The sequence below is a fragment of the Hypanus sabinus genome (assembly GCF_030144855.1).
Source record: "Hypanus sabinus isolate sHypSab1 chromosome X1 unlocalized genomic scaffold, sHypSab1.hap1 SUPER_X1_unloc_1, whole genome shotgun sequence".
Lineage (NCBI taxonomy): Eukaryota > Metazoa > Chordata > Chondrichthyes > Myliobatiformes > Dasyatidae > Hypanus > Hypanus sabinus.
Genome location: NW_026778957.1, coordinates 956828 through 982801, shown reverse-complemented (window position 1 = coordinate 982801; position 25974 = coordinate 956828). Strand labels below are relative to the sequence as shown.

The 25974-nt window shown below is 55.3% G+C and overlaps 1 protein-coding gene across 2 annotated transcripts in view; it reads right to left on the bottom strand.

Annotated features, from left to right (window-relative positions):
• LOC132385575 (receptor tyrosine-protein kinase erbB-2-like) overlaps positions 1–25974 on the bottom strand; it is a 90445-nt gene that overhangs the window by 37260 nt on the left and 27211 nt on the right. For both annotated transcript variants that reach the window (XM_059957740.1, XM_059957741.1), the window contains exons 8-11: positions 18687–18760; positions 7971–8061; positions 3611–3810; positions 910–1039 (exon numbers count right to left, since the gene is read on the bottom strand). In XM_059957740.1, the coding sequence (XP_059813723.1) occupies positions 910–1039; positions 3611–3810; positions 7971–8061; positions 18687–18760 (495 nt within the window). The remainder of the gene's footprint in view (positions 1–909; positions 1040–3610; positions 3811–7970; positions 8062–18686; positions 18761–25974) is intronic.

Below are 25974 nucleotides of genomic sequence, written 5' to 3'. Positions count from 1 at the left end.
TGCACCCTCTCTAATCCAGACAGCATCCTGGTGAATCTCCTCTGCACCCTCTCTAATCCAGGCAGCGTCCTGGTGAATCTCCTCTGCACCGTCTCTAATCCAGGCAGCATCCTGGTAAATCTCCTCTGCACCCTCTCTAATCCAGACAGCGTCCTGGTGAATCACCCTCTGCACCCTCTCTAATCCAGGCAGCGTCCTGGTGAATCTCCTCTGCACCCTCTCTAATCCAGACAGCATCCTGGTGAATCTCCTCTGCACCCTCTCGAATCCAGGCAGCATCCTGGTGAATCTCCTCTGCACCCTCCGTAATCCAGGCAGCATCCTGGTGAATCTCTTCCACACCCTCTCTAATCCAGGCAGCGTCCTGGTGAATCTCCTCTGCACCCTCTCTAATCCAGACAGCATCCTGGTGAATCTCCTCTGCACCCTCTCGAATCCAGGCAGCATCCTGGTGAATCTCCTCCGCACCCTCTCTAATCCAGGCAGTGTCCCGGTGAATCTCCTCCGCACCCTCTCTAATCCAGGCAGCATCCTGGTGAATCTCTTCCACACCCTCTCTAATCCAGGCAGCGTCCTGGTGAATCTCCTCTGCACCCTCTCTAATCCAGGCAGCATCCTGGTGAATCTCCTCTGCACCCTCTCTAATCCAGGCAGCATCCTGGTGAATCTCTTCCACACCCTCTCTAATCCAGGCAGCGTCCTGGTGAATCTCCTCTGCACCCTCTCGAATCCAGGCAGCATCCTGGTGAATCTTCTGTGAACTCTCTCCAAAGCTTCCACATCCTTCCCATAGCGAGGTGAATGGAACTGAACACAATATTGCGAGTTGAGTCTTGGCTTTGCTGACACACATCGGCCTGTCGCCCCCCCCCCCCCCCGCCCACCCAAACCCCCTGTGATGTCACCTACCCCTCGTACAAGTTGCAGGATTCCACGCATTCCTGGCCGCGGAAGTAGGTGCAGGAGAGGCACTGCGCCGGGCCGGGCCCCCAGCAGCTGCCGTTGGTGCAGAGGCTGTCACAGGTCCGCCCCTCGGCTTCTGCAAGTGAAAGTCGGGGGGACGAGTCAGGGAATGTGACGCACACAAGAGGGGGCTGGGGATCGCAATATTCACACATCACAGAGCAGGCCCTTCCGGCCCGTGTCACACTACCGACTGGCCCATCTGTTTACCCCCAGCCTAATCACTGGGCAATTGATAGTGACCGACCATCCCGCTGACTGGTACGTTTTTGGAGCGACGGGGGGGGGGGGGGGGGGGGGGGGTGGCCCCTGCCCTTCTGTGAGCTTCCCACGGAGGATGGCGGTCACGCAGTCCCGGGAGACGGAGCGTTTCTCTGCTCGCGGGCCATGCTCTGAGCGTTATTTCACTAGCCGCGACATTACAGCCAGCAACAACTGCAGAGACACTGGCCGTTCGGCCCAACAAGTGCATGTTGGCCAGGGCACCCGTCCAGTTTCTCTCTGACTCCAGCCCAAGGGCTTCTTCAGTGACCCAATGGTTCCCACCTCAACCACTTCCTCTGGCAGTTCATTCAAATGCGTCCTGGCACTAATACGCACTTTATTTCTCACTTTACACTCTTCAACCTCTAACTTTATTTCTTTACATGGAACACAGAAATTTACAGCACATTACAGGCCCTTCGGCCCACAATGTTGGGCTGACCGTGTAACCTACTCTAGAAACTGCCTAGGATTTCCCTGTCACATCGCCCTCTATTTTTACTAAGCTCCATGTGCCTATCCAGGAGTCTCTTAAAAGACCCTATCGTATCCGCCTCCACCTCTGTTGCCGGCAGCCCATTCCACGCACCCACCACTCTCTGTGTAAAACCTCTGACATCCCCCTTATACCCACTTACAAGCACCGTAAAATTATGCCCCCTCCTTTTAGCCATTCCAGCCCTGGGAAAAAGCCTCTGACTATCCACACGATCAATGCCTCTGATCGTCTTATACACCTCTCATCCTCCGAGGAGAAAAGGCCGAGTTCACTCAACCTATTCTCATAAGGCATGCTCCCCAATCCAGGCAACATCCTTGTAAATCTCCTCTGCACCCTTTCTATGGTTTCCTCATCCTTCCTGTAGTGAGGCGACCAGAACTGAGCACAGTACTCCGAGTGGGGTCTGACCAGGGTCCTATATAGCTGCAACATTCTTTATATAATTCTTTCTCGTTGTTAAACATCGCTTGTTACACTTGATGCCAACCCACCAGAGCAAATTCCCAATAGAGTACATATTGATAAGAGTCATTCCACGTACACACCTCCCTCCGCGTGAAAAACTTGCCCCTCATGCCCCTCTCACTTCTCCAGGTTCTGGACTCCCTGCCCTGGGGAAAAGATTGTTGCTGAGCACCTTGAAATCAGCAGGTGGGCCCTGGCTCGAGTGTCCTGACAGCTCGACGTCAACAACGACCGACTGAGGCCTGAGGGTGTGCGTTGATTATTACCTCTTTCTTTTTGTACCTGCGCACAGTCTGGGCGATCTTTTATTGATTCTGTCGTGGTTATTATTCAATTATGGAGTTTGCTCACAGGACAATGAACCGCAGGGCTGTGGCGTAGATGTACCTTGATAATAAATTTGCGTTGAACTCTAAAATTAATTTACTTGTTGAGATACAGTGTGGAATCGGCCTTTCCGGCCCTCCGAGACACCACTGTCCAACAACGCCCAGATTTAATCCCAGCCTAATCGCGGGACAACTTACAATGGCCAGTCAGCCCACGAACCGGTGCGTCTTTGCACTGCGTGGGAGGAGACCACAGCACCTGGAGGAAACACACGCGGTCGTGGGGAGGACATACAAACTCAACAGACAATAGGTGCAGGAGTAGACCATTCGGCCCTTCGAGCCAGCACCGCCATTCACTGTGATCATGGCTGATCATCCACAATCAGTACCCCATTCCTGCTCTCTCCCCATATCCCTTGACCCCGCTATCTATAAGAGCTCTATCTAACTCTCTCTTGAATGCATCCGGAGAATTGTCCTCCACTGCCTTCTGGGGCAGAACATTCCACAGATCCACCACTCTCTGGGTGAAAAAGTTTTTCCTCAACTCCGTTCTAAATGGCCTACCCCTTATTCTTAAACTGTGGCCTCTGGTTCTGGACTCACCCCCAACATCGGGAACATGTTTCCTGCCTCCAGCGTGTCCAATCCCTTAATAATCTTATATGTTTCAATCAGATCCCCTCTCATCCTTCTAAATTCCAGTGTATACAAGTCCAGTCGCTCCAATCTTTCAACGTATGACAGTCCCGCCATCCCGGGAATTAACCTCGTGAACCTACGCTGCACTCCCTCAATAGCAAGAATGTCCTTCCTCAGATTTGGAGAACTCCTCACAGGGAGCGGCAGGACAAGGCAGGGACTGGGTATTGATAGTGAATGATCAGCCATGATCTCAGAATGGCGGTGCAGACTCGAGGGGCCGAATGGTCTACTTCTGCACCTATTGTCTATTGAATTGAAGCGGGGTTGCCGGTGCTGTGCAGCCTGGTGAAATGTGAAGCACCCCACATGCCCAGCTTTGTTTCTCTCCGTACCCAGAGTGGTCAGATAGGACTCCACCCCAATGGACATTGTTACTTACCACAGAGGTCCTGGAGCCTGTTGGCTGTTATCAGCTCCTCCTGGTGATCCTTCTTAAAGAGCTGCCTCCAGGGAATTGTACTCACATAGCAGAGGTTCGGGTTCTGGTGAATGAACACCAGCCCGTTACTGATCTCTTTTAGAGACCGAAGTCCTAGCGACTGTATCTGGAGATTCTGCACTGACAGTGCATAAGCACCGCTGTAACCAGAGAGGGAGCACGTCAAAGGCAAAAATTAAAACTTAAGATTAAAATCAAACGCAGTCAGAAATCAAATACACAGTCTGAAATCAAACGCACAGTCTGAAGTCAAACACACAGTGGGAAATCAAAATGCAGACAGAAATCAAACACGCAGTCAAAAATCAGAGGCACAGTCAGAAATCAAACACACAGTCATAAATCAGGCACAGTCAGAAATCAAACGCACAGTCTGAAATCGAACACAGAAATCAAACAGTCGTAAATCAAAAGCACAGTCGGATATCAAGGGTACAGTCAGAAATCAAACAGTCTTAAATCAAGCATACAGTCATAAAGCAAATGCACAGTCTGAAATCAAATCCAAAGTCTAAACTCAAAACCAAAGTGAAAAACCAAAGACCTCCACTATCTGGGTCATGCTCTCGTCTTGCATTTACCATCAGGAAGGAGGTACAGGAGCCTCAGGGCCCACACCACCGGTTTCAGGAACAGTTATTACCCCTCAACCATCAGGAAGGAGGTACAGGAGCCTCAGGGCCCAAACCACCAGGTTCAGGGACTGTTATTACTCCTCAACCATCAGGAAGAAGGTACAGGAGCCTCAGGTCCCACACCACCAGGTTCAGGAACAGTTATTACCCCTCAACCATCAGGAAGGAGGTACAGGAGCCTCAGGGCCCACAGCACCAGGTTCAGGAACAGTTATTACCCCTCACCCATCAGGAAGGAGGTACAGGAGCCTCAGGTCCCACACCACCAGGTTCAGGAACAGTTATTACCCCTCAACCATCAGGAAGGAGGTACGGGAGCCTCAGGACCCACACCACCAGGTTCAGGAACAGTTATTACCCCTCAAACATCAGAATCCTTAACCAGTGTGGATAATTCCACTCACCTCAACACTGAACTGATTCCATAACCTATGGACTCACTTTCAAGTGTTCTACAACTCAGGCTCTCAGTATGACTTATTTTTATTTGCATAATTTGTCTTACTTTGCACATTAGTTGATTGTCAGCCTTCACTTATCGACAGTGGTGCGAGGAAGTTTGTGAACCCTGTAGATTTTTCTCTATTTCTGCATAAGTATGACCCAAAATGTGATCAGATCTCCATGCAAGACCTGAAACTGGGCAAAGAGAACCCAATTAAACAAATAACACAGAAAACATTGTACTTGTTCATTTATTTATTGAGAAAAATGATCCAATATCACATGTATTTGTTGGATGAAGTATGTGCAGCTTTGCTTCCAGTAACTGGTGTGACCCCCTTGTAGGCGTTAACGTCTTTTGTGACTGTTGATCAGTCCTGCACGTCGGCGAAGGCCCATTCCTCCTTACAAAACTATTTCAACTCTGGGGTATCGTTGGGCTTCCTTGCACGAACTGCTCGCTTCAGGTCCTTCCCACACCATTTCTGTAGGATTAAGGTCGGGACTTTGGGTTGGCCATTCCAAAACACAGATTTTCTTCTTTTTAAACCATTCTGTTGTCGGTTTAACTCTTGTGTTTCTGAGAGGCACTCTCCTGTAAAATGTCTTGATACGATTTGGAATTCAATAGACAATAGGTGCAGAAGTAGACCGTTCGGCCCTTCGAGCCTGCACCGCCATTCTGAGATCATGGCTGATCATCTACTATCAATACCCGGTTCCTGCCTTGTCCCCATATCCCTTGATTCCCCTATCCATAAGATACCTATCTAGCTCCTTCTTGAAAGCATCCAGAGAATTGGCCTCCACTGCCCTCCGAGGCAGTGCATTCCAGACCCCCACAACTCTCTGGGAGAAGTTTTTCCTTAACTCTGTCCTATATGACCTACCCCTTATTCTCAAACCATGCCCTCTGGTACTGGACTCTCCCAGCATCTGGAACATATTTCCTGCCTCTATCTTGTCCAATCCCTTAATAATCTTATATGCTGCAATCAGATCCCCTCTCAATCTCCTTAATTCCAGCATGTACAAGCCCAGTCTCTCTAACCTCTCTGCGTAAGACAGTCCGGTCATCCCAGGAATTAACCTCTTGAATCTACGCTGCACTTCCTCTACAGCCAGGATGTCCTTCCTTAACCCTGGAGACCAAAACTGTACACAATACTCCAGGTGTGGTCTCACCAGGGCCCTGTACAAATGCAAAAGGATTTCCTTGCTCTTGTACTCAATTCCCTTTGTAATAAAGGCCAACATTCCATTAGCCTTCTTCACTGCCTGCTGCACTTGCTCATTCACCTTCAGTGACTGATGAACAAGGACTCCTAGATCTCTTTGTATTTCTCCCTTACCCAACTCTACACCACTCAGATAATAATCCACCTTCCTGTTCCCTCAATGATTGCAAGCTGTCCGGGCCCTGAGGCCGCGAAGCGTGAGGCTCCTTCCACCGCACTTCACGGTTTGGGTGTTGGTGCGCAGTGCACTTCTCCCTCCAAACCTTTCTGCCAGGAAGTTCAACTTCTGTCTCACCTGTCCACAGAATATTGTCGCATAAGTTTTGTAGAACATGGCAGGTGGTTTTGAAAACTTAAGGTGTGCAAAAATGTCTGTGTTTTTTTTTGGAGAGCAGTGGCTTCCTCTGTGCTGCCCTTCCGTGAACATCATCCTGGCTCAGTGTTTTTCATTTCTGGACAGATGAACAGAGACTTTAGCAAGCTCCAGGGGTTTCTGCAGGTCACTGCTGGCTTCCTTTACACTTGCTGCACCGTTGCACGTTGTGCTGTTGGTGTGATCCTAGCAGAACGCCACCCATTCCTAGGGAGAGTAGCAACAATTTTCTCCGTTCTTCTTGAGGTTTCTCCGTTGGTAGACAATGTCTCTTACTGTGGACCGACAAACACTCGGGTCTTTAGAAAAGCTTTTGCGTCTCGACAGTTCTTCTTCTAAGGTCTTCTGAAAGCTGTTTTGATCGAGGCACATAAACCGATCTTTCTTGAGAAGAGCAAGCTCTGACTTGGTGTGTGTGTGTTTTTTATAGGGCAGGCCACCTCCAATCCCATCTCACTGACTGGAACACCCGACTCCAAACAGCTTCTGCAGGAGGCATCGCCCCACTTTTCCCAACCAATACATGTAAGTATCGGATCATTTTCCTCAATAAATAAACAAACAAATATAAATGTTTCTGCGTCATTTACTTAATTGGGGGCTTACTTGAGGACCTGATCACACTGTAGGTCATATTTATGCAGAAATAAAGAGAAAATTCTATGGGGTTCACCAACTTTCCAGCACCGCTGTATAGTTTTTCATAAATTCAATTGCATTTATTTTTCTGCAAATGTCTGCAAGAAAAAATTAGGTAGAATTTGATAACATTTGACTCTCCGGCACCTGAGGAAGTGGCCCCCACGTGTCTGTTCATGGTCTCCTGCTGTTGTAGCCCAGCCACTTCAAAGCTCTTCTGCACACCACTGTTGTAACGTGTGGCTCTCTGAGTTACTGTCGCCTTCCTGTCAGCCCGAACCGGCCTGGCCGATCTCCTCCGACCTCTCTCATTAACGAGGCGCTTTCCCCCCACTGAACTGCCGCCCGCTGGCTCCTCGCGCCATTCACTGTAAAGGCTAGATTGTTGTGCGTGAAGATCCCAGGAGATCGGCAGTTTTTGAGATACTCGAGCCACCCCATCTGGCACCAGCTATCGTTCCACGGCCAAAGTCATTTCTTCCCCCATTCTGCCGTTTGGCCTGAACAACAGCTGAACCTCATGACCTTGTCTGCGTGCTTTTATGCACTGAGTTGCTGTCACATGATTGGCTTATCAGTTATTTGCATTAACGAGCAGGTGATAAAGTGGACACATGTACATGTACGTGGGTATATTTAAGGCAGCAGATGATAGGTTCTTGATTAGTCGGGGTGTCAAAGATTCAGGGAGAAGGCAGGAGAGAGGGATAATAAATCAGCCATGATGGGATGGCAGAGCAGGCTTGATGGGCTGAATGGCCTAACTCTGCTCCCCCCCACACCCCCGCTGCCCTACGCTGTTGCATGCATTTTGATAATAAGTTTACTGAATTTCAAACACCTAACCTGAAACCAAATTAAAAACTGCGTCCTGCAGACAGCATGAGGTGCTGCTTCCCGGTGAAGACGACAATTACAGACAAGCACAGGGAGACGAGAGATGGGGCTCGGGGTGCGCTGGCGGGACTCACCTGTACAGCACACGCCCTCGAATGGTAGCGAGACTCTCAAAAGCCCTCAGGGTGGTGAAGTTCTGCGGCCAAGCCTCGATGTACAAGTAGCCTGTGGACGAGAGAGGACGCCATCACGGACCAGTGACAGCACGGACACGGCGCCGGTTTCACAGTGCTTCATTGGGATACAGCCCGAAATAGGCCCTTCGATTTAACCCCGGCCCACACATGGCTCACTGTGACCGGGTTGCCTTGTCCGATTAGCGGAGGGCTTTACACGCACCACCAAACCGGAGCTCAATACTCGTCACGAGATTTGCAGGACCGAGACGGCCTATCAACTAGCAGACAGGTTTACACGCGCCACCCGTCTGGGGTCAATCCCCTCCGCTGTCTGTAAGGAGCTTGCACACTCTCCCCGTGTCCGTGTGGATTCCCTCCGGGTGCCCTCGCTCCCTCCCAGATTCCAAAGACGTACGGGTTAGGGTTAGTAAGTTGTGGGCGTGCTGCGTAGGTGCTGGACGAGTGGTGACACTCGTCCCCCAAGCACACCCTCAGACTGTTGGTCGTTGATGCAAACGAATCATTTCACTGCGTGTTTTGAGGTTTCAGTGTATGTGTGCCAACTATTTTTTTTTAAAAAATCATTAAATTAATTAATAAAGTAGATCAGAGAGATCTTGGAATAATGGTGCAAAGTTCCCTGAAGGTGGAATCTCATGTGGATAGGGTGGTGAAGAAAGCTTTTGATATGCTGGCCTTTATAAATCAGATCATTGAGTATTGGGAGTTGGGATGTAATGTTAAAATTGTACAAGGCATCGGTCAGGCCAAATTTGGAGTATTATGTACAGTTCTGGTCACCGAATTATAGGAAAGATGTCAACAAAATAGGGAAAGTACAGAGAAGATTTACTAGAATGTTACCTGAGTTTCAGCACCTAAGTTACAGGGAAAGGTTGAACAAGTTAGGTCTTTATTCTTTGGAGCGTAGAAGGTTGAGGGGGGACTTGATAGAGGTATTTAAAATAATGAGGGGGATAGATCGAGTTGAAGTGGATAGGCTTTTTCCATTGAGAGTAGGGGAGATTCAAACAAGAGGACATGATTTGAGAGTTAGGGGGCATAAGTTTAAAGGTATCATGAGGGGGAATTTCTTTACTCATAGAGTGGTGGCTGTGTGGAACGAGCTTCCAGTAGAAGTGGTAGAGGCAGGTTCGGTATTGTCGTTTAAAGTAAAATTGGATAGGTATATGGACAGGAAAGGAATGGAGGGTTATGGGCTGAGTGGGACGAGGTGAGAGTGAGCATTCGGCACGGACTAGAAGGGCCGAGATGGCCAGTTTCCGTGCTGTAATGTTTATAAATAACTTAGTAAGTTGGTGACACGGAAATCAACTCAGGGTTATCGAGTCCTAAACCCAGCTGCCTGACCTGCCGAGTTCCTCCAGCGTTTTGTGCGTGCTGAGCTGCGTGCCCGGCATCTGCAGAATTTCTTATGCTCATGATTGAATGTTTATTCCTCTCCGTAGAATAGGGCTCCCTCCAAGAGAAACCAGCCTCGTCGGAGGGCTCGGAGGCTCGCGTGCCTCAGTGACCCAGAGCGCTCCGTCGGCCGGAGTCGGGTCGCCCGCGCCAAACAGGTCAAAGGGTAGAGGTCAGACTAAGAGTGGTCCGCTAGCCCTCTGGGGTTTGGGGGGTTCAGCCCTGACCTGTCAGACAAAACTGTCACGGAAACAGCAGTGAAGAATCCTGAGTCTCCACCCGGGACAGTAGTGAGAACCGTGAGGAAGCTACTGACACGAGGGAAGAGGCTGTGAACTGCCAGAGGTGGAGGTGGCATCAGCCGCGTGTCAGGCGGTAAGTCATAGATCGGGGCTTCCCAACCTGGGGGGGGTCCACGGACCCCTCGGTTGATGGCCAGGGCCGTGGCATTAAAAAAAAAGGGTTGGGACCCCTACAGTGGACGCTGTCTGACCGGCTGAATCCCCCCCCCCCCCCCCACAGCGGATAGTGAGGTCAGCTGAGAAGATCATCGGGGTCTCTCTTCCCGCCATCACGGACATTTACACTACACGCTGCATCCGCAAAGGAAACAGCATTATGAAGGACCCCACGCACCCCTCACACAAACTCTTCTCCCTCCTGCCGTCTGGGAAAAGGCTCCGAAGCATTCGGGCTCTCACGACCAGACTGTGCAACAGTTTCGTCCCCCAAGCCATCAGACTCCTCAATGCACAGAGTCTAGACTGACATCTACATCATTTATTGTTATATTGTAATTTCTCCTCTACTGTGCCTATTGTCTTCTTTATTAATTATTGTACTGCCTTGCACTGTTTTGTGCACTTTATGTAGTCCTGTACAGGTCTGTACTCTCGTGTAGTTTTTATGTTGTTTCTGGTAGTCTAGTGTAGTTTCGTGTTGCTTCGGGTAGTCTAGTGTAGTTTTGTGTTGTTTCGGGTAGTCTAGTGTAGTTTTGTGTTGTTTCGGGTAGTCTAGTGTAGTTTCGTGTTGTTTCGGGTAGTCTAGTGTAGTTTCGTGTTGCTTCGGGTAGTCTAGTGTAGTTTCGTGTTGCTTCAGGTAGTCTAGTGTAGTTTCGTGTTGCTTCGGGTAGTCTAGTGTAGTTTTGTGTCGTTTCGGGTAGTCTAGTGTAGTTTTGTGTTGTTTCGGGTAGTCTAGTGTAGTTTTGTGTCGTTTCGGGTAGTCTAGTGTAGTTTCGTGTTGCTTCGGGTAGTCTAGTGTAGTTTTGTGTTGTTTTGGGTAGTCTAGTGTAGTTTTGTGTTGTTTTGGGTAGTCTAGTGTAGTTTTGTGTCGTTTCGGGTAGTCTAGTGTAGTTTCGTGTTGCTTCGGGTAGTCTAGTGTAGTTTTGTGTTGCTTCGGGTAGTCTAGTGTAGTTTTGTGTTGTTTTGGGTAGTCTAGTGTAGTTTTGTGTCGTTTCACGTAGTCTAGCGTAGTTTTGTGTTTTTTTGGGTAGTCTAGTGTAGTTTTGTGTTTTTTTGGGTAGTCTAGTGTAGTTTTGTGTTTTTTTGGGTAGTCTAGTGTAGTTTTGTGTCGTTTCGGGTAGTCTAGTGTAGTTTTGTGTTGTTTCGGGTAGTCTAGTGTAGTTTTGTGTTTTTTTGGGTAGTCTAGTGTAGTTTTGTGTTGTTTCAGGTAGTCTAGTGTAGTTTTGTGTCGTTTCGGGTAGTCTAGTGTAGTTTTGTGTTGTTTCGGGTAGTCTAGTGTAGTTTTGTGTCGTTTCGGGTAGTCTAGTGTAGTTTTGTGTCGTTTCGGGTAGTCTAGTGTAGTTTTGTGTTGCTTCGGGTAGTCTAGTGTAGTTTTGTGTTGCTTCGGGTAGTCTAGTGTAGTTTTGTGTTGTTTTGGGTAGTCTAGTGTAGTTTTGTGTCGTTTCACGTAGTCTAGCGTAGTTTTGTGTTTTTTTGGGTAGTCTAGCGTAGTTTTGTGTTTTTTTGGGTAGTCTAGTGTAGTTTTGTGTTTTTTTGGGTAGTCTAGTGTAGTTTTGTGTTGTTTCGGGTAGTCTAGTGTAGTTTTGTGTTGTTTCGGGTAGTCTAGTGTAGTTTTGTGTTGTTTCGGGTAGTCTAGTGTAGTTTTGTGTTGTTTCGGTTAGTCTAGTGTAGTTTTGTGTCGTTTCGGGTAGTCTAGTGTAGTTTTGTGTTGTTTCGGGTAGTCTAGTGTAGTTTTGTGTCGTTTCGGGTAGTCTAGTGTAGTTTTGTGTCGTTTCGGGTCGTTTCGGGTAGTCTAGTGTAGTTTTGTGTCGTTTCAGGTAGTCTAGTGTAGTTTTGTGTCGTTTCAGGTAGTCTAGTGTAGTTTTGTGTCGTTTCAGGTAGTCTAGTGTAGTTTTGTGTCGTTTCAGGTAGTCTAGTGTAGTTTTGTGTCATTTCAGGTAGTCTAGTGTAGTTTTGTGTCATTTCAGGTAGTCTAGTGTAGTTTTGTGTCGTTTCAGGTAGTCTAGTGTAGTTTTGTGTCATTTCAGGTAGTCTAGTGTAGTTTTGTGTCGTTTCAGGTAGTCTAGTGTAGTTTTGTGTCGTTTCAGGTAGTCTAGTGTAGTTTTGTGTCGTTTCGGGTAGTCTAGTGTAGTTTTGTGTCATTTCAGGTAGTCTGGTGTAGTTCTGCGTCGTTTCAGGTAGTCTAGTGTAGTTTTGTGTCGTTTCGGGTAGTCTAGTGTAGTTTTGTGTCGTTTCAGGTAGTCTAGTGTAGTTTTGTGTCGTTTCGGGTAGTCTAGTGTAGTTTTGTGTTGTTTCGGGTGGTCTAGTGTAGTTTTGTGTCGTTTTGGGTAGTCTAGTGTAGTTTTGTGTCGTTTCGGGTAGTCCAGTGTAGTTTTATGTCGTTTCGGGTAGTCTAGTGTAGTTTTGTGTCGTTTCGGGTAGTCTAGTGTAGTTTCGTGCTGTTTCGGGTAGTCTAGTGTAGTTTCGTGTCGTTTCGGGTAGTCTGGTGCAGTTCTGCGTCGTTTCGGGTAGTCTAGTGTAGTTTTATGTTGTTTCGTGTAGTCTAGTGTAGTTTTGTGTCGTTTCGGGTAGTCTAGTGTAGTTTTGTGTCGTTTCGGGTAGTCTAGTGTAGTTTTGTGTTTTTTCGGGTAGCACCAGGGTCCTGGAGGAACGTTGTTTCATTTTTACTGTGTACTGTACCAGCAGTCTATGGTCGAAATGACAACAAACTTGACTTGTGTGTGTTCTCATCACGGACCTTTCCTGGCCACCTCGCTCCGGGATGGAGGCGGGGAGATTTTGGCGGGATGGGTGCGGTGTGCCTGGCTCCACGATGATGTGAGGCCAGAGAAGCAGATTTAACATGGTTGGGGTGGGGGAATTCAAAACCACTTCCAGCGTCAGGAGAGCGGGTGTGCCAAGTCACGCGAACCGGAGGGGAAAAGAGGGAGAGTTATATTTAATATGGCGAGCTTCCCAGGCCTGACAGGGCAGTGGATGTTGGAGAGATCTTCCGCTTTTGGGGTGGCACGGTCAGTCTATTACAGCACCAGCGACCCGGGTTCGATTCCTGCCGCTGCCCACCAGGGGTTTGTCTGTCCTCCGAGTATGGGTGAGTAGGTGTGATTGGCCGCAGCAGCCTTGCTGGGCCAATGGGGCCTGTAGGCCGAGACGTATTTCTGAATAAAGGGACGATGATTGGACCGTGGCTGGAGAAGAGAGAGCAGGTCTCCGACAGGCCTGCTGCACGGACCCCGGGAAACCCACAAACAGGAAAATCTGCAGATGCCGGAAACCCAGAGCAACACAACGCACGCACACACAGAACGCCGGAGGATCTCGGCAGGCCAGGCAGTGAAGAGTTGACGTTTCGGGCCCAGACTCTGCCGAGCTCCCCCAGCAGTTTGTGTGCATTCCCCAGTGTGCTCCACACTTGGGTGACTGTGAACGGACTAAGTGGATATTCTTGGATTATTTCACACAGGATCCTCAAAGGCTGTCAGGGCTGGGAGTGAGGACAAGCTCCCACTACTTATTAAACACTCCCAGTGGCCGCTCCCAGTGACAACTGAGTCCAGCTCCCGGCCTTCACCTGTGGTTTGGCTCCTGAGCCCGGTGGGACCTTTTCTACTGACAGGAGAAGGGGGCAAAGGTGGGTCACTGGCGCCTTAGAACCAGTCGCTCCGGGCAGAGGGGGCTCGTCAGACGCGGTCGGCAGCTCGTCTGGGAGGAGGGAAAACTCTGATCCCAGACCTCCCGCTGTACCCGCTCACGGGGGAGGCTCCGGGAGTGAACCCCGAGGGGAAAAATCTGGAGCTGGAGTCCCTACGTTGAGTTCAATGCTGACCGGCAACTACCGGTGCCAAACTGTACCGGTCCCTGCCGTTTCTTTGGATCTGCGCGGAGAGGGGGACAACAACTCGCTCTCTGTACCGTACTGCCCTGACTTGTGGGCGCAGTGTCCGCGGTCGACCCCGAGCTTGAGTATTTAACCCCGAATGCGTCAGAGATGGGGAAACCTCAAACCAGTCAGAGGGCGAATCGGAGGAACTCTCAGTCGTAGGGTGCAGGTCGTCAGAGTCACACCGGCGATGAGGGACCCGTCTGCCTCGTTATTACTCGCTCGAGGTTGGCACAGGACAGGCCCTGCCAACCACAATGCTGCGCTGATCCGTTCACCTACTCTGAAATCAATCTAACCCCTCTCTTTCTCCACCATCCATGTGTCTAAAGAGTCTGAAATGTTCCTAATGCATCTGCCTCAACCATCACCCCTGGCAGGGCATTCCACACACCCACCACACTCACCACAATAAACTTGCCTCTGACATACCCCCACCCCGAAACTTTCCTCCAATCACCTGCAAATTACGCCCCCTCGTATTAGCCGCTTCTGCCCCTGGGGCAAAGCCTCAGCAAGTCAGCTCTCCCCCTCCACTGCTCCGCCCGACTGAGAGGATGTGGAGGGCGCGGTCTCAGGGAGAGGACTGGGTTATCGAGGAACAGCTGATTACCGTAAGTCCCTCCTCTTCGGACCCTCGGCCCCGTGTGTCCAGGGCCGGAGTCGAGGTGAGAGATACAGGTTTACTCCAGACGCGAGGAAGTCGGCAGACGCCAGGAATCCGGAGCAAACACACACAGACACACGCACGAAGCGCTGGAGGCACTCGGCCGGCTGGGCAGCGTCGAGGGAAAAGAAGGAGAGGTCGGCGTGTCGGGCCGAGACCCTTCAGCGGGACTGAGGAGAGGATTGCCAGAGGCTGGGAGAGGGCTGGAGAGGAGGGTACCTGATAGGAGAGGAGAGCGGACTGTGGGAGAGGAGGGGACCCGGGGGTAGGCGCCAAGAGCTAAAAGATCAGGGCGGGGGGGATCGAGGAACGGGCGTGGGGTTGGCGTTGGCAGAATCTGTTCACCGTGAGGAGAAATCGACATTCACACCATCACTCTGCAGGCAGGAAGATGAGGGCCACAGAGGGAGGCCCCGGACATCGGAATGGGAATTGAAAATCTCGGTCGCCGGGAGGCCCCACTTGCGGGGCAGGGGGGCTCGACGAAGCAGCCCCCCATTCACAACGGGTCTCACCAACGCAGAGGAGGCCCGGATACAGGTGAAGACTTGCCTCACCTGGTAGCACGGTTTGGGGCCCGAACAGAGCTGAACGGGCGGGTGTGGCTTTCAGGCCGTGCACAGGGGTCAGTGCCGGGAGGGATGAAATGGACAAGGGGGACGCGGAGGGGGGGGGGGTGATCCCGGCAGAAATTGGTGGTGGGGGGGGAGGGGGTTGTAAAGGTACGTTTCGTGGTTTATTTCATTTGTCAAGTGTATTTGTTCAGCGCCCGCGACAGTGAAATCCGCCCTTTGCGTTAAAAGCCGGCTCAGCCACCAAGGAGGTGCCGCGGGCGCCCACCACGTAGTGGGACGAATGTCGCGTGCCCACAGTGCCCGGCAGAACAGCACGGACCACAACCACGGCAGAACACGCCCCCCCCTCCCCCCCCACGCAGACCTGGGCCAGCAGCGGGGGCGGGAAAGTCGCGAGGGGTCAAATCCCTCCCCCGCTTCCTTTCACGGTGTGTAACTCCACCCGTGACGGGGGGGGGGGGGGGGGTTCAGTTAAAGCCGGGGGCTTCTCACAAACAGGCTGGGAGGGAGGGGTACGGTTAAAGCCGGGGGTTCTCACAAACAGGCAGGGGGTGGGGGGGTGCGTGGTTAAAGCCGGGGGCTTCTCACAAACAGGCTAGGGGTGAGGGGTACGGTTAAAGCCGGGGGCTTCTCACAAACAGGCTGGGGGTGGGGGGGGGTGTCTGGTTAAAGCCGGGGGCTTCTCACAAACAGGCTGGGGGTGAGGGGGTACGTGGTTAAAGCCGGGGGCTTCTCACAATCAGGCTGGGGGTGAGGGGGTGCGTGGTTAAAGCCGGGGGGGCTTCTCACAAACAGGCTGGGTGTGAGGGGGTGCGTGGTTAAAGCCGGGGGGGCTTCTCACAAACAGGCTGGGGGTGGGGGGGGGTGTCTGGTTAAAGCCGGGGGGGCTTCTCACAAACAGGCTGGGGGTGAGGGGGTGCGTGGTTAAAGCCGGGGGGGCTTTTCACAAACAGGCTGGGGGTGGGGGGGGTGTCTGGTTAAAGCCGGGGGCTTCTCACAAACAGGCTGGGGGTGGGGGGGGTGTCTGGTTAAAGCCGGGGGCTTCTCACAAACAGGCTGGGGGTGGGGGGGGGGGTGTCTGGTTAAAGCCGGGGAGGCTTTTCACAAACAGGCTGGGGGTGAGGGGTGCGTGGTTAAAGCCGGGGGCTTCTCACAAACAGGCTGGGGGTGGGGGGGTGCGTGGTTAAAGCCGGGGGCTTTTCACAAACAGGCTGGGGGTGAGGGGTACGGTTAAAGCCGGGGGGGCTTCTCACAAACAGGCTGGGGGTGGGGGGGGTGTCTGGTTAAAGCCGGGGAGGCTTCTCACAAACAGGCTGGGGGTGGGGGGGTGCGTGGTTAAAGCCGGGGGCTTCTCACAAACAGGCTGGGGGTGGGGGGGGTGTCTGGTTAAAGCCGGGGGCTGCTCACAAACAGGCTGGGGGTGAGTGGTGCGTGGTTAAAGCCGGGGGGGCTTCTCACAAACAGGCTGGGGGTGAGGGGTGCGTGGTTAAAGCCGGGGGCTTCTCACAAACAGGCTGGGGGGGGAGGGGTGTCTGGTTAAAGCCGGGGGCTTCTCACAAACAGGCTGGGGGGGGAGGGGTGTCTGGTTAAAGCCGGGGGCTTCTCACAAACAGGCTGGGGGTGGGGGGGTGCGTGGTTAAAGCCGGGGGCTTCTCACAAACAGGCTGGGGGTGGGGGGGGGGGTGTCTGGTTAAAGCCGGGGGGGCTTCTCACAAACAGGCTGGGGGTGGGGGGGGTGCGTGGTTAAAGCCGGGGGCTTCTCACAAACAGGCTGGGGGTGGGGGGGGTGTCTGGTTAAAGCCGGGGGCTTCTCACAAACAGGCTGGGGGTGAGGGGTACGGTTAAAGCCGGGGGTTCTCACAAACAGGCAGGGGGTGGGGGGGTGCGTGGTTAAAGCCGGGGGCTTCTCACAAACAGGCTAGGGGTGAGGGGTACGGTTAAAGCCGGGGGCTTCTCACAAACAGGCTGGGGGTGGGGGGGGTGTCTGGTTAAAGCCGGGGGCTTCTCACAAACAGGCTGGGGGTGAGGGGGTGCGTGGTTAAAGCCGGGGGCTTCTCACAATCAGGCTGGGGGTGGGGGGGGTGTCTGGTTAAAGCCGGGGGCTTCTCACAAACAGGCTGGGGGTGAGGGGGTGCGTGGTTAAAGCCGGGGGGGCTTCTCACAAACAGGCTGGGTGTGAGGGGGTGCGTGGTTAAAGCCGGGGGGGCTTCTCACAAACAGGCTGGGGGTGGGGGGGGTGTCTGGTTAAAGCCGGGGGGGCTTCTCACAAACAGGCTGGGGGTGAGGGGGTGCGTGGTTAAAGCCGGGGGGGCTTTTCACAAACAGGCTGGGGGTGGGGGGGGTGTCTGGTTAAAGCCGGGGGCTTCTCACAAACAGGCTGGGGGTGGGGGGGGTGTCTGGTTAAAGCCGGGGGCTTCTCACAAACAGGCTGGGGGTGGGGGGGGGGTGTCTGGTTAAAGCCGGGGAGGCTTTTCACAAACAGGCTGGGGGTGAGGGGTGCGTGGTTAAAGCCGGGGGCTTCTCACAAACAGGCTGGGGGTGGGGGGGTGCGTGGTTAAAGCCGGGGGCTTTTCACAAACAGGCTGGGGGTGAGGGGTACGGTTAAAGCCGGGGGGGCTTCTCACAAACAGGCTGGGGGTGGGGGGGGTGTCTGGTTAAAGCCGGGGAGGCTTCTCACAAACAGGCTGGGGGTGGGGGGGTGCGTGGTTAAAGCCGGGGGCTTCTCACAAACAGGCTGGGGGTGGGGGGGGTGTCTGGTTAAAGCCGGGGGCTGCTCACAAACAGGCTGGGGGTGAGTGGTGCGTGGTTAAAGCCGGGGGGGCTTCTCACAAACAGGCTGGGGGTGAGGGGTGCGTGGTTAAAGCCGGGGGCTTCTCACAAACAGGCTGGGGGGGGAGGGGTGTCTGGTTAAAGCCGGGGGCTTCTCACAAACAGGCTGGGGGGGGAGGGGTGTCTGGTTAAAGCCGGGGGCTTCTCACAAACAGGCTGGGGGTGGGGGGGTGCGTGGTTAAAGCCGGGGGCTTCTCACAAACAGGCTGGGGGTGGGGGGGGGGTGTCTGGTTAAAGCCGGGGGGGCTTCTCACAAACAGGCTGGGGGTGGGGGGGGTGCGTGGTTAAAGCCGGGGGCTTCTCACAAACAGGCTGGGGGTGGGGGGGGTGCGTGGTTAAAGCCGGGGGCTTCTCACAAACAGGCTGGGGGTGAGGGGTGCGTGGTTAAAGCCGGGGGGGCTTCTCACAAACAGGCTGGGGGTGAGGGGTGCGTGGTTAAAGCCGGGGGGGCTTCTCACAAACAGGCTGGGGGTGGGGGGGGTGCGTGGTTAAAGCCGGGGGCTTCTCACAAACAGGCTGGGGGTGAGGGGTGCGTGGTTAAAGCCGGGGGGGCTTCTCACAAACAGGCTGGGGGTGAGGGGTGCGTGGTTAAAGCCGGGGGTCTTCTCACAAACAGGCTGGGGGTGGGGGGGTGCGTGGTTAAAGCCGGGGGCTTCTCACAAACAGGCTGGGGGTGGGGGGGGTGCGTGGTTAAAGCCGGGGGCTTCTCACAAACAGGCTGGGGGTGAGGGGTGCGTGGTTAAAGCCGGGGGGGCTTCTCACAAACAGGCTGGGGGTGAGGGGTGCGTGGTTAAAGCCGGGGGGGCTTCTCACAAACAGGCTGGGGGGGGCTCGTACCTGTGATCTCCGTCAGAGCACTGAAGACCTTCAGCTTCTTCGGATCCAGGGGTTTGATCTTTGCCGACGGGTCACTGAAAGGGCAAGAGAGTTAAACGTGAGGCCACAAGACCACTCACGCTCGGCACTGCGCACCTCGCCCGCCCCCGGAACCGATCTGACCGCCACAGCGCTAAGCCGAACTGGCACGGCGGCTGTCACGTCCGGACGGTTTCCAGGTCTCTTTGCGGTTCGATTGCACGTGCTGATCGCTGACTTCCGCCGTGGGTGGGTGCGATCTGCTCTCGTCTTTGTGCGTTTTCGCAAACGGTGATTCCCTTCTGTCCCCACACCCTCCCTCCCGCGTAAGGCCGTGGGTGACATGTCACGGTGAACGCAGGCACCCCCTCGGCCGGAGATGAACACCGTTTAAGAGGGCCCGGCCCGGGACCAGTGCAAAGTGCGATCGTGAACAAAGCAAGACAGCGCTCGGCTTCCTCAGGAGGTTGTGGAGATCTGAAACTTCTATCGATGTGTACTGGATATGGTTCCAGGAATGAGAGGGTTACCGTATGAGGAACGCTTGTATTCCCTGGAGTTCAGGAGAATTGGGGGGGGGGGATCTCACTCAAACCCCACGACCGGAGAGTGTGAGGGTGCAGGGACGGACAGGTGAGGGGGGGGGGAGTGACAGACATTGTACTCACTGGAGTTCAGGAGAATTGGGGGGAGGGGATCTCACTCAAACCCCACGACCGGAGAGTGTGAGGGTGCAGGGATGGACAGGTGGGGGGGAGGGGGGAGTGACAGACATTGTACTCACTGGAGTTCAGGAGAATGGGGGGGGATCTCACTCAAACCCCACGACCGGAGAGTGTGAGGGTGCAGGGATGGACAGGTGAGGGGGGTGGGGGGAGTGACAGACATTGTACTCACTGGAGTTCAGGAGAATGGGGGGGGGGATCTCACTCAAACCCCACGACCGGAGAGTGTGAGGGTGCAGGGACGGACAGGTGGGGGGTGGGGGGAGTGACAGACATTGTACTCACTGGAGTTCAGGAGAATGGGGGGGGGGGATCTCACTCAAACCCCACGACCGGAGAGTGTGAGGGTGCAGGGACGGACAGGTGGGGGGGGGGGGGGAGTGACAGACATTGTACTGACTGGAGTTCAGGAGAATGGGGGGGGGGGATCTCACTCAAACCCCACGACCGGAGAGTGTGAGGGTGCAGGGACGGACAGGTGGGGGGGGGGGGGAGTGACAGACATTGTACTGACTGGAGTTCAGGAGAATGGGGGGGGGGGATCTCACTCAAACCCCACGACCGGAGAGTGTGAGGGTGCAGGGACGGACAGGTGGGGGGTGGGGGGAGTGACAGACATTGTACTCACTGGAGTTCAGGAGAATGGGGGGGGGGGAATCTCACTCAAACCCCACGACCGGAGAGTGTGAGGGTGCAGGGACGGACAGGTGGGGGGGGGGGGGGAGTGACAGACATTGTACTCACTGGAGTTCAGGAGAATGGGGGGGGGGGGATCTCACTCAAACCCCACGACCGGAGAGTGTGAGGGTGCAGGGACGGACAGGTGAGGGGGGGGGGGAGTGACAGACATTGTACTGACTGGAGTTCAGGAGAATGGGGGGGGGGGGAATCGCTCACTCAAACCCCACGACCGGAGAGTGTGAGGGTGCAGAGACGGACAGGTGGGGGGGGGGGAGTGACAGACATTGTACTCACTGGAGTTCAGGAGAATGGGGGGGGGGGATCTCACTCAAACCCCACGACCGGAGAGTGTGAGGGTGCAGGGATGGACAGGTGGGGGGGGGGGAGTGACAGACATTGTACTCACTGGAGTTCAGGAGAATGGGGGGGGAATCTCACTCAAACCCCACGACCGGAGAGTGTGACGGTGCAGGGACGGACAGGTGGGGGGGGGGGGGAGTGACAGACATTGTACTCACTGGAGTTCAGGAGAATGGGGGGGGGGATCTCACTCAAACCCCACGACCGGAGAGTGTGAGGGTGCAGGGACGGACAGGTGGGGGGGGGGGGAGTGACAGACATTGTACTGACTGGAGTTCAGGAGAATGGGGGGGGGAGAATCGCTCACTCAAACCCCACGACCGGAGAGTGTGAGGGTGCAGGGACGGACAGGTGGGGGGGGGGGGAGTGACAGACATTGTACTCACTGGAGTTCAGGAGAATGGGGGGGGGGATCTCACTCAAACCCCACGACCGGAGAGTGTGAGGGTGCAGGGACGGACAGGTGGGGGGGGGGGGAGTGACAGACATTGTACTCACTGGAGTTCAGGAGAATGGGGGGGGGAATCGCTCACTCAAACCCCACGACCGGAGAGTGTGAGGGTGCAGGGACGGACAGGTGGGGGGTGGGTGGGGAGTGACAGACATTGTACTCACTGGAGTTCAGGAGAATGGGGGGGGGGGGAATCGCTCACTCAAACCCCACGACCGGAGAGTGTGAGGGTGCAGGGATGGACAGGTGGGGGGGAGGGGGGAGTGACAGACATTGTACTCACTGGAGTTCAGGAGAATGGGGGGGGGGGATCTCACTCAAACCCCACGACCGGAGAGTGTGAGGGTGCAGGGACGGACAGGTGGGGGGTGGGGGGAGTGACAGACATTGTACTCACTGGAGTTCAGGAGAATGGGGGGGGGGGATCTCACTCAAACCCCACGACCGGAGAGTGTGAGGGTGCAGGGACGGACAGGTGAGGGGGGGGAGTGACAGACATTGTACTCACTGGAGTTCAGGAGAATGGGGGGGGGGATCTCACTCAAACCCCACGACCGGAGAGTGTGAGGGTGCAGGGACGGACAGGTGGGGGGGGGGGGAGTGACAGACATTGTACTCACTGGAGTTCAGAAGAATGGGGGGGGATCTCACTCAAACCCCACGACCGGAGAGTGTGAGGGTGCAGGGACGGACAGGTGGGGGGTGGGGGGAGTGACAGACATTGTACTCACTGGAGTTCAGGAGAATGGGGGGGGGGATCTCACTCAAACCCCACGACCGGAGAGTGTGAGGGTGCAGGGATGGACAGGTGGGGGGGGGGGGGAGTGACAGACATTGTACTCACTGGAGTTCAGGAGAATGTGGGGGGGGGATCTCACTCAAACCCCACGACCGGAGAGTGTGAGGGTGCAGGGACGGACAGGTGGGGGGTGGGTGGGGAGTGACAGACATTGTACTCACTGGAGTTCAGGAGAATGGGGGGGGGGATCTCACTCAAACCCCACGACCGGAGAGTGTGAGGGTGCAGGGATGGACAGGTGGGGGGGGAGGGGGGAGTGACAGACATTGTACTCACTGGAGTTCAGGAGAATGGGGGGGGGGGAATCGCTCACTCAAACCCCACGACCGGAGAGTGTGAGGGTGCAGGGACGGACAGGTGAGGGGGGGGGAGTGACAGACATTGTACTCACTGGAGTTCAGGAGAATGGGGGGGGGGGGGATCTCACTCAAACCCCACGACCGGAGAGTGTGAGGGTGCAGGGACGGACAGGTGGGGGGTGGGGGGAGTGACAGACATTGTACTCACTGGAGTTCAGGAGAATGGGGGGGGATCTCACTCAAACCCCACGACCGGAGAGTGTGAGGGTGCAGGGACGGACAGGTGGGGGGTGGGGGGAGTGACAGACATTGTACTCACTGGAGTTCAGGAGAATGGGGGGGGGGATCTCACTCAAACCCCTCGACCGGAGAGTGTGAGGGTGCAGGGACGGACAGGTGGGGGGTGACGACAGACATTGTACTGACTGGAGTTCAGGAGAATGGGGGGGGGGGGGGAATCGCTCACTCAAACCCCACGACCGGAGAATGTGAGGGTGCAGGGACGGACAGGTGGGGGGTGGGGGGGGAGTGACAGACATTGTACTCACTGGAGTTCAGGAGAATGGGGGGGGGGGGGATCTCACTCAAACCCCACGACCGGAGAGTGTGAGGGTGCAGGGACGGACAGGTGGGGGGTGGGGAGTGACAGACATTGTACTCACTGGAGTTCAGGAGAATGGGGGGGAATCGCTCACTCAAACCCCACGACCGGAGAGTGTGAGGGTGCAGGGACGGACAGGTGGGGGGTGGGGGGAGTGACAGACATTGTACTCACTGTTCAGGAGAATGGGGGGGGGGATCTCACTCAAACCCCACGACCGGAGAGTGTGAGGGTGCAGGGATGGACAGGTGGGGGGGGGGGAGTGACAGACATTGTACTCACTGGAGTTCAGGAGAATGGGGGGGGGGGGGGATCTCACTCAAACCCCACGACCGGAGAGTGTGAGGGTGCAGGGACGGACAGGTGGGGGGGGGGGGGAGTGACAGACATTGTACTCACTGGAGTTCAGGAGAATGGGAGGGGGGGATCTCACTCAAACCCCACGACCGGAGAGTGTGAGGGTGCAGGGACGGACAGGTGAGGGGGGGGGAGTGACAGACATTGTACTCACTGGAGTTCAGGAGAATGGGGGGGGGGGGGAATCTCACTCAAACCCCACGACCGGAGAGTGTGAGGGTGCAGGGACGGACAGGTGGGGGGGGGGGAGTGACAGACATTGTACTCACTGGAGTTCAGGAGAATGGGGGGGGATCTCACTCAAACCCCACGACCGGAGAGTGTGAGGGTGCAGGGACGGACAGGTGAGGGGGGGGGAGTGACAGACATTGTACTCACTGGAGTTCAGGAGAATGGGGGGGGATCTCACTCAAACCCCACGACCGGAGAGTGTGAGGGTGCAGGGACGGACAGGTGAGGGGGGGGAGTGACAGACATTGTACTCACTGGAGTTCAGAAGAATGGGGGGGGGGGGATCTCACTCAAACCCCACGACCGGAGAGTGTGAGGGTGCAGGGACGGACAGGTGGGGGGGGGGGGAGTGACAGACATTGTACTGACTGGAGTTCAGGAGAATGGGGGGGGGGGATCTCACTCAAACCCCACGACCGGAGAGTGTGAGGGTGCAGGGACGGACAGGTGAGGGGTGGGGGGAGTGACAGACATTGTACTCACTGGAGTTCAGGAGAATGGGGGGGGATCTCACTCAAACCCCACGACCGGAGAGTGTGAGGGTGCAGGGACGGACAGGTGGGGGGGGGGGGGAGTGACAGACATTGTACTCACTGGAGTTCAGGAGAATGGGGGGGGATCTCACTCAAACCCCACGACCGGAGAGTGTGAGGGTGCAGGGACGGACAGGTGGGGGGGCGGGGAGTGACAGACATTGTACTCACTGGAGTTCAGGAGAATGGGGGGGGATCTCACTCAAACCCCACGACCGGAGAGTGTGAGGGTGCAGGGACGGACAGGTGAGGGGGGGGGGGAGTGACAGACATTGTACTCACTGGAGTTCAGGAGAATGGGGGGGGGAATCGGTCACTCAAACCCCACGACCGGAGAGTGTGAGGGTGCAGGGACGGACAGGTGGGGGGGCGGGGAGTGACAGACATTGTACTCACTGGAGTTCAGGAGAATGGGGAGGGGGGAATCGCTCACTCAAACCCCACGACCGGAGAGTGTGAGGGTGCAGGGACGGACAGGTGAGGGGGGGGAGTGACAGACATTGTACTCACTGGAGTTCAGGAGAATGGGGGGGGATCTCACTCAAACCCCACGACCGGAGAGTGTGAGGGTGCAGGGATGGACAGGTGAGGGGGGGGGGGGGAGTGACAGACATTGTACTCACTGGAGTTCAGGAGAATGGGGGGGGGGGATCTCACTCAAACCCCACGACCGGAGAGTGTGAGGGTGCAGGGACGGACAGGTGGGGGGTGACGACAGACATTGTACTGACTGGAGTTCAGGAGAATGGGGGGGGGGGGAATCGCTCACTCAAACCCCACGACCGGAGAGTGTGAGGGTGCAGGGACGGACAGGTGGGGGGTGACGACAGACATTGTACTGACTGGAGTTCAGGAGAATGGGGGGGGGGATCTCACTCAAACCCCACGACCGGAGAGTGTGAGGGTGCAGGGACGGACAGGTGGAGGGAGGGGGGAGTGACAGACATTGTACTCACTGGAGTTCAGGAGAATGGGGGGGGGGGAATCGCTCACTCAAACCCCACGACCGGAGAGTGTGAGGGTGCAGGGATGGACAGGTGGGGGGGGGGGGAGTGACAGACATTGTACTCACTGGAGTTCAGGAGAATGGGGGGGGGGATCTCACTCAAACCCCACGACCGGAGAGTGTGAGGGTGCAGGGACGGACAGGTGAGGGGGGGGGTGTGACAGACATTGTACTCACTGGAGTTCAGGAGAATGGGGGGGGGATCTCACTCAAACCCCACGACCGGAGAGTGTGAGGGTGCAGGGACGGACAGGTGGGGGGGGGAGGGGGGAGTGACAGACATTGTACTCACTGGAGTTCAGGAGAATGGGGGGGGGGGGATCTCACTCAAACCCCACGACCGGAGAGTGTGAGGGTGCAGGGACGGACAGGTGAGGGGGGGGGGGAGTGACAGACATTGTACTCACTGGAGTTCAGGAGAATGGGGAGGGGGGAATCGCTCACTCAAACCCCACGACCGGAGAGTGTGAGGGTGCAGGGATGGACAGGTGGGGGGGGGGAGTGACAGACATTGTACTCACTGGAGTTCAGGAGAATGGGGGGGGGGGGGATCTCACTCAAACCCCACGACCGGAGAGTGTGAGGGTGCAGGGATGGACAGGTGGGGGGGGGGGGGAGTGACAGACATTGTACTGACTGGAGTTCAGGAGAATGGGGGGGGATCTCACTCAAACCCCACGACCGGAGAGTGTGAGGGTGCAGGGACGGACAGGTGGGGGGGGGAGGGGGGAGTGACAGACATTGTACTCACTGGAGTTCAGGAGAATGGGGGGGGGGATCTCACTCAAACCCCACGACCGGAGAGTGTGAGGGGTGCAGGGACGGACAGGTGGCGGGGGGGGGGGGGAGTGACAGACATTGTACTGACTGGAGTTCAGGAGAATGGGGGGGGATCTCACTCAAACCCCACGACCGGAGAGTGTGAGGGTGCAGGGACGGACAGGTGAGGGGGGGGGAGTGACAGACATTGTACTCACTGGAGTTCAGGAGAATGGGGGGGGATCTCACTCAAACCCCACGACCGGAGAGTGTGAGGGTGCAGGGACGGACAGGTGAGGGGGGGGGGAGTGACAGACATTGTACTCACTGGAGTTCAGGAGAATGGGGGGGGGGATCTCACTCAAACCCCACGACCGGAGAGTGTGAGGGTGCAGGGACGGACAGGTGGGGGGGGAGGGGGGAGTGACAGACATTGTACTGACTGGAGTTCAGGAGAATGGGGGGGGG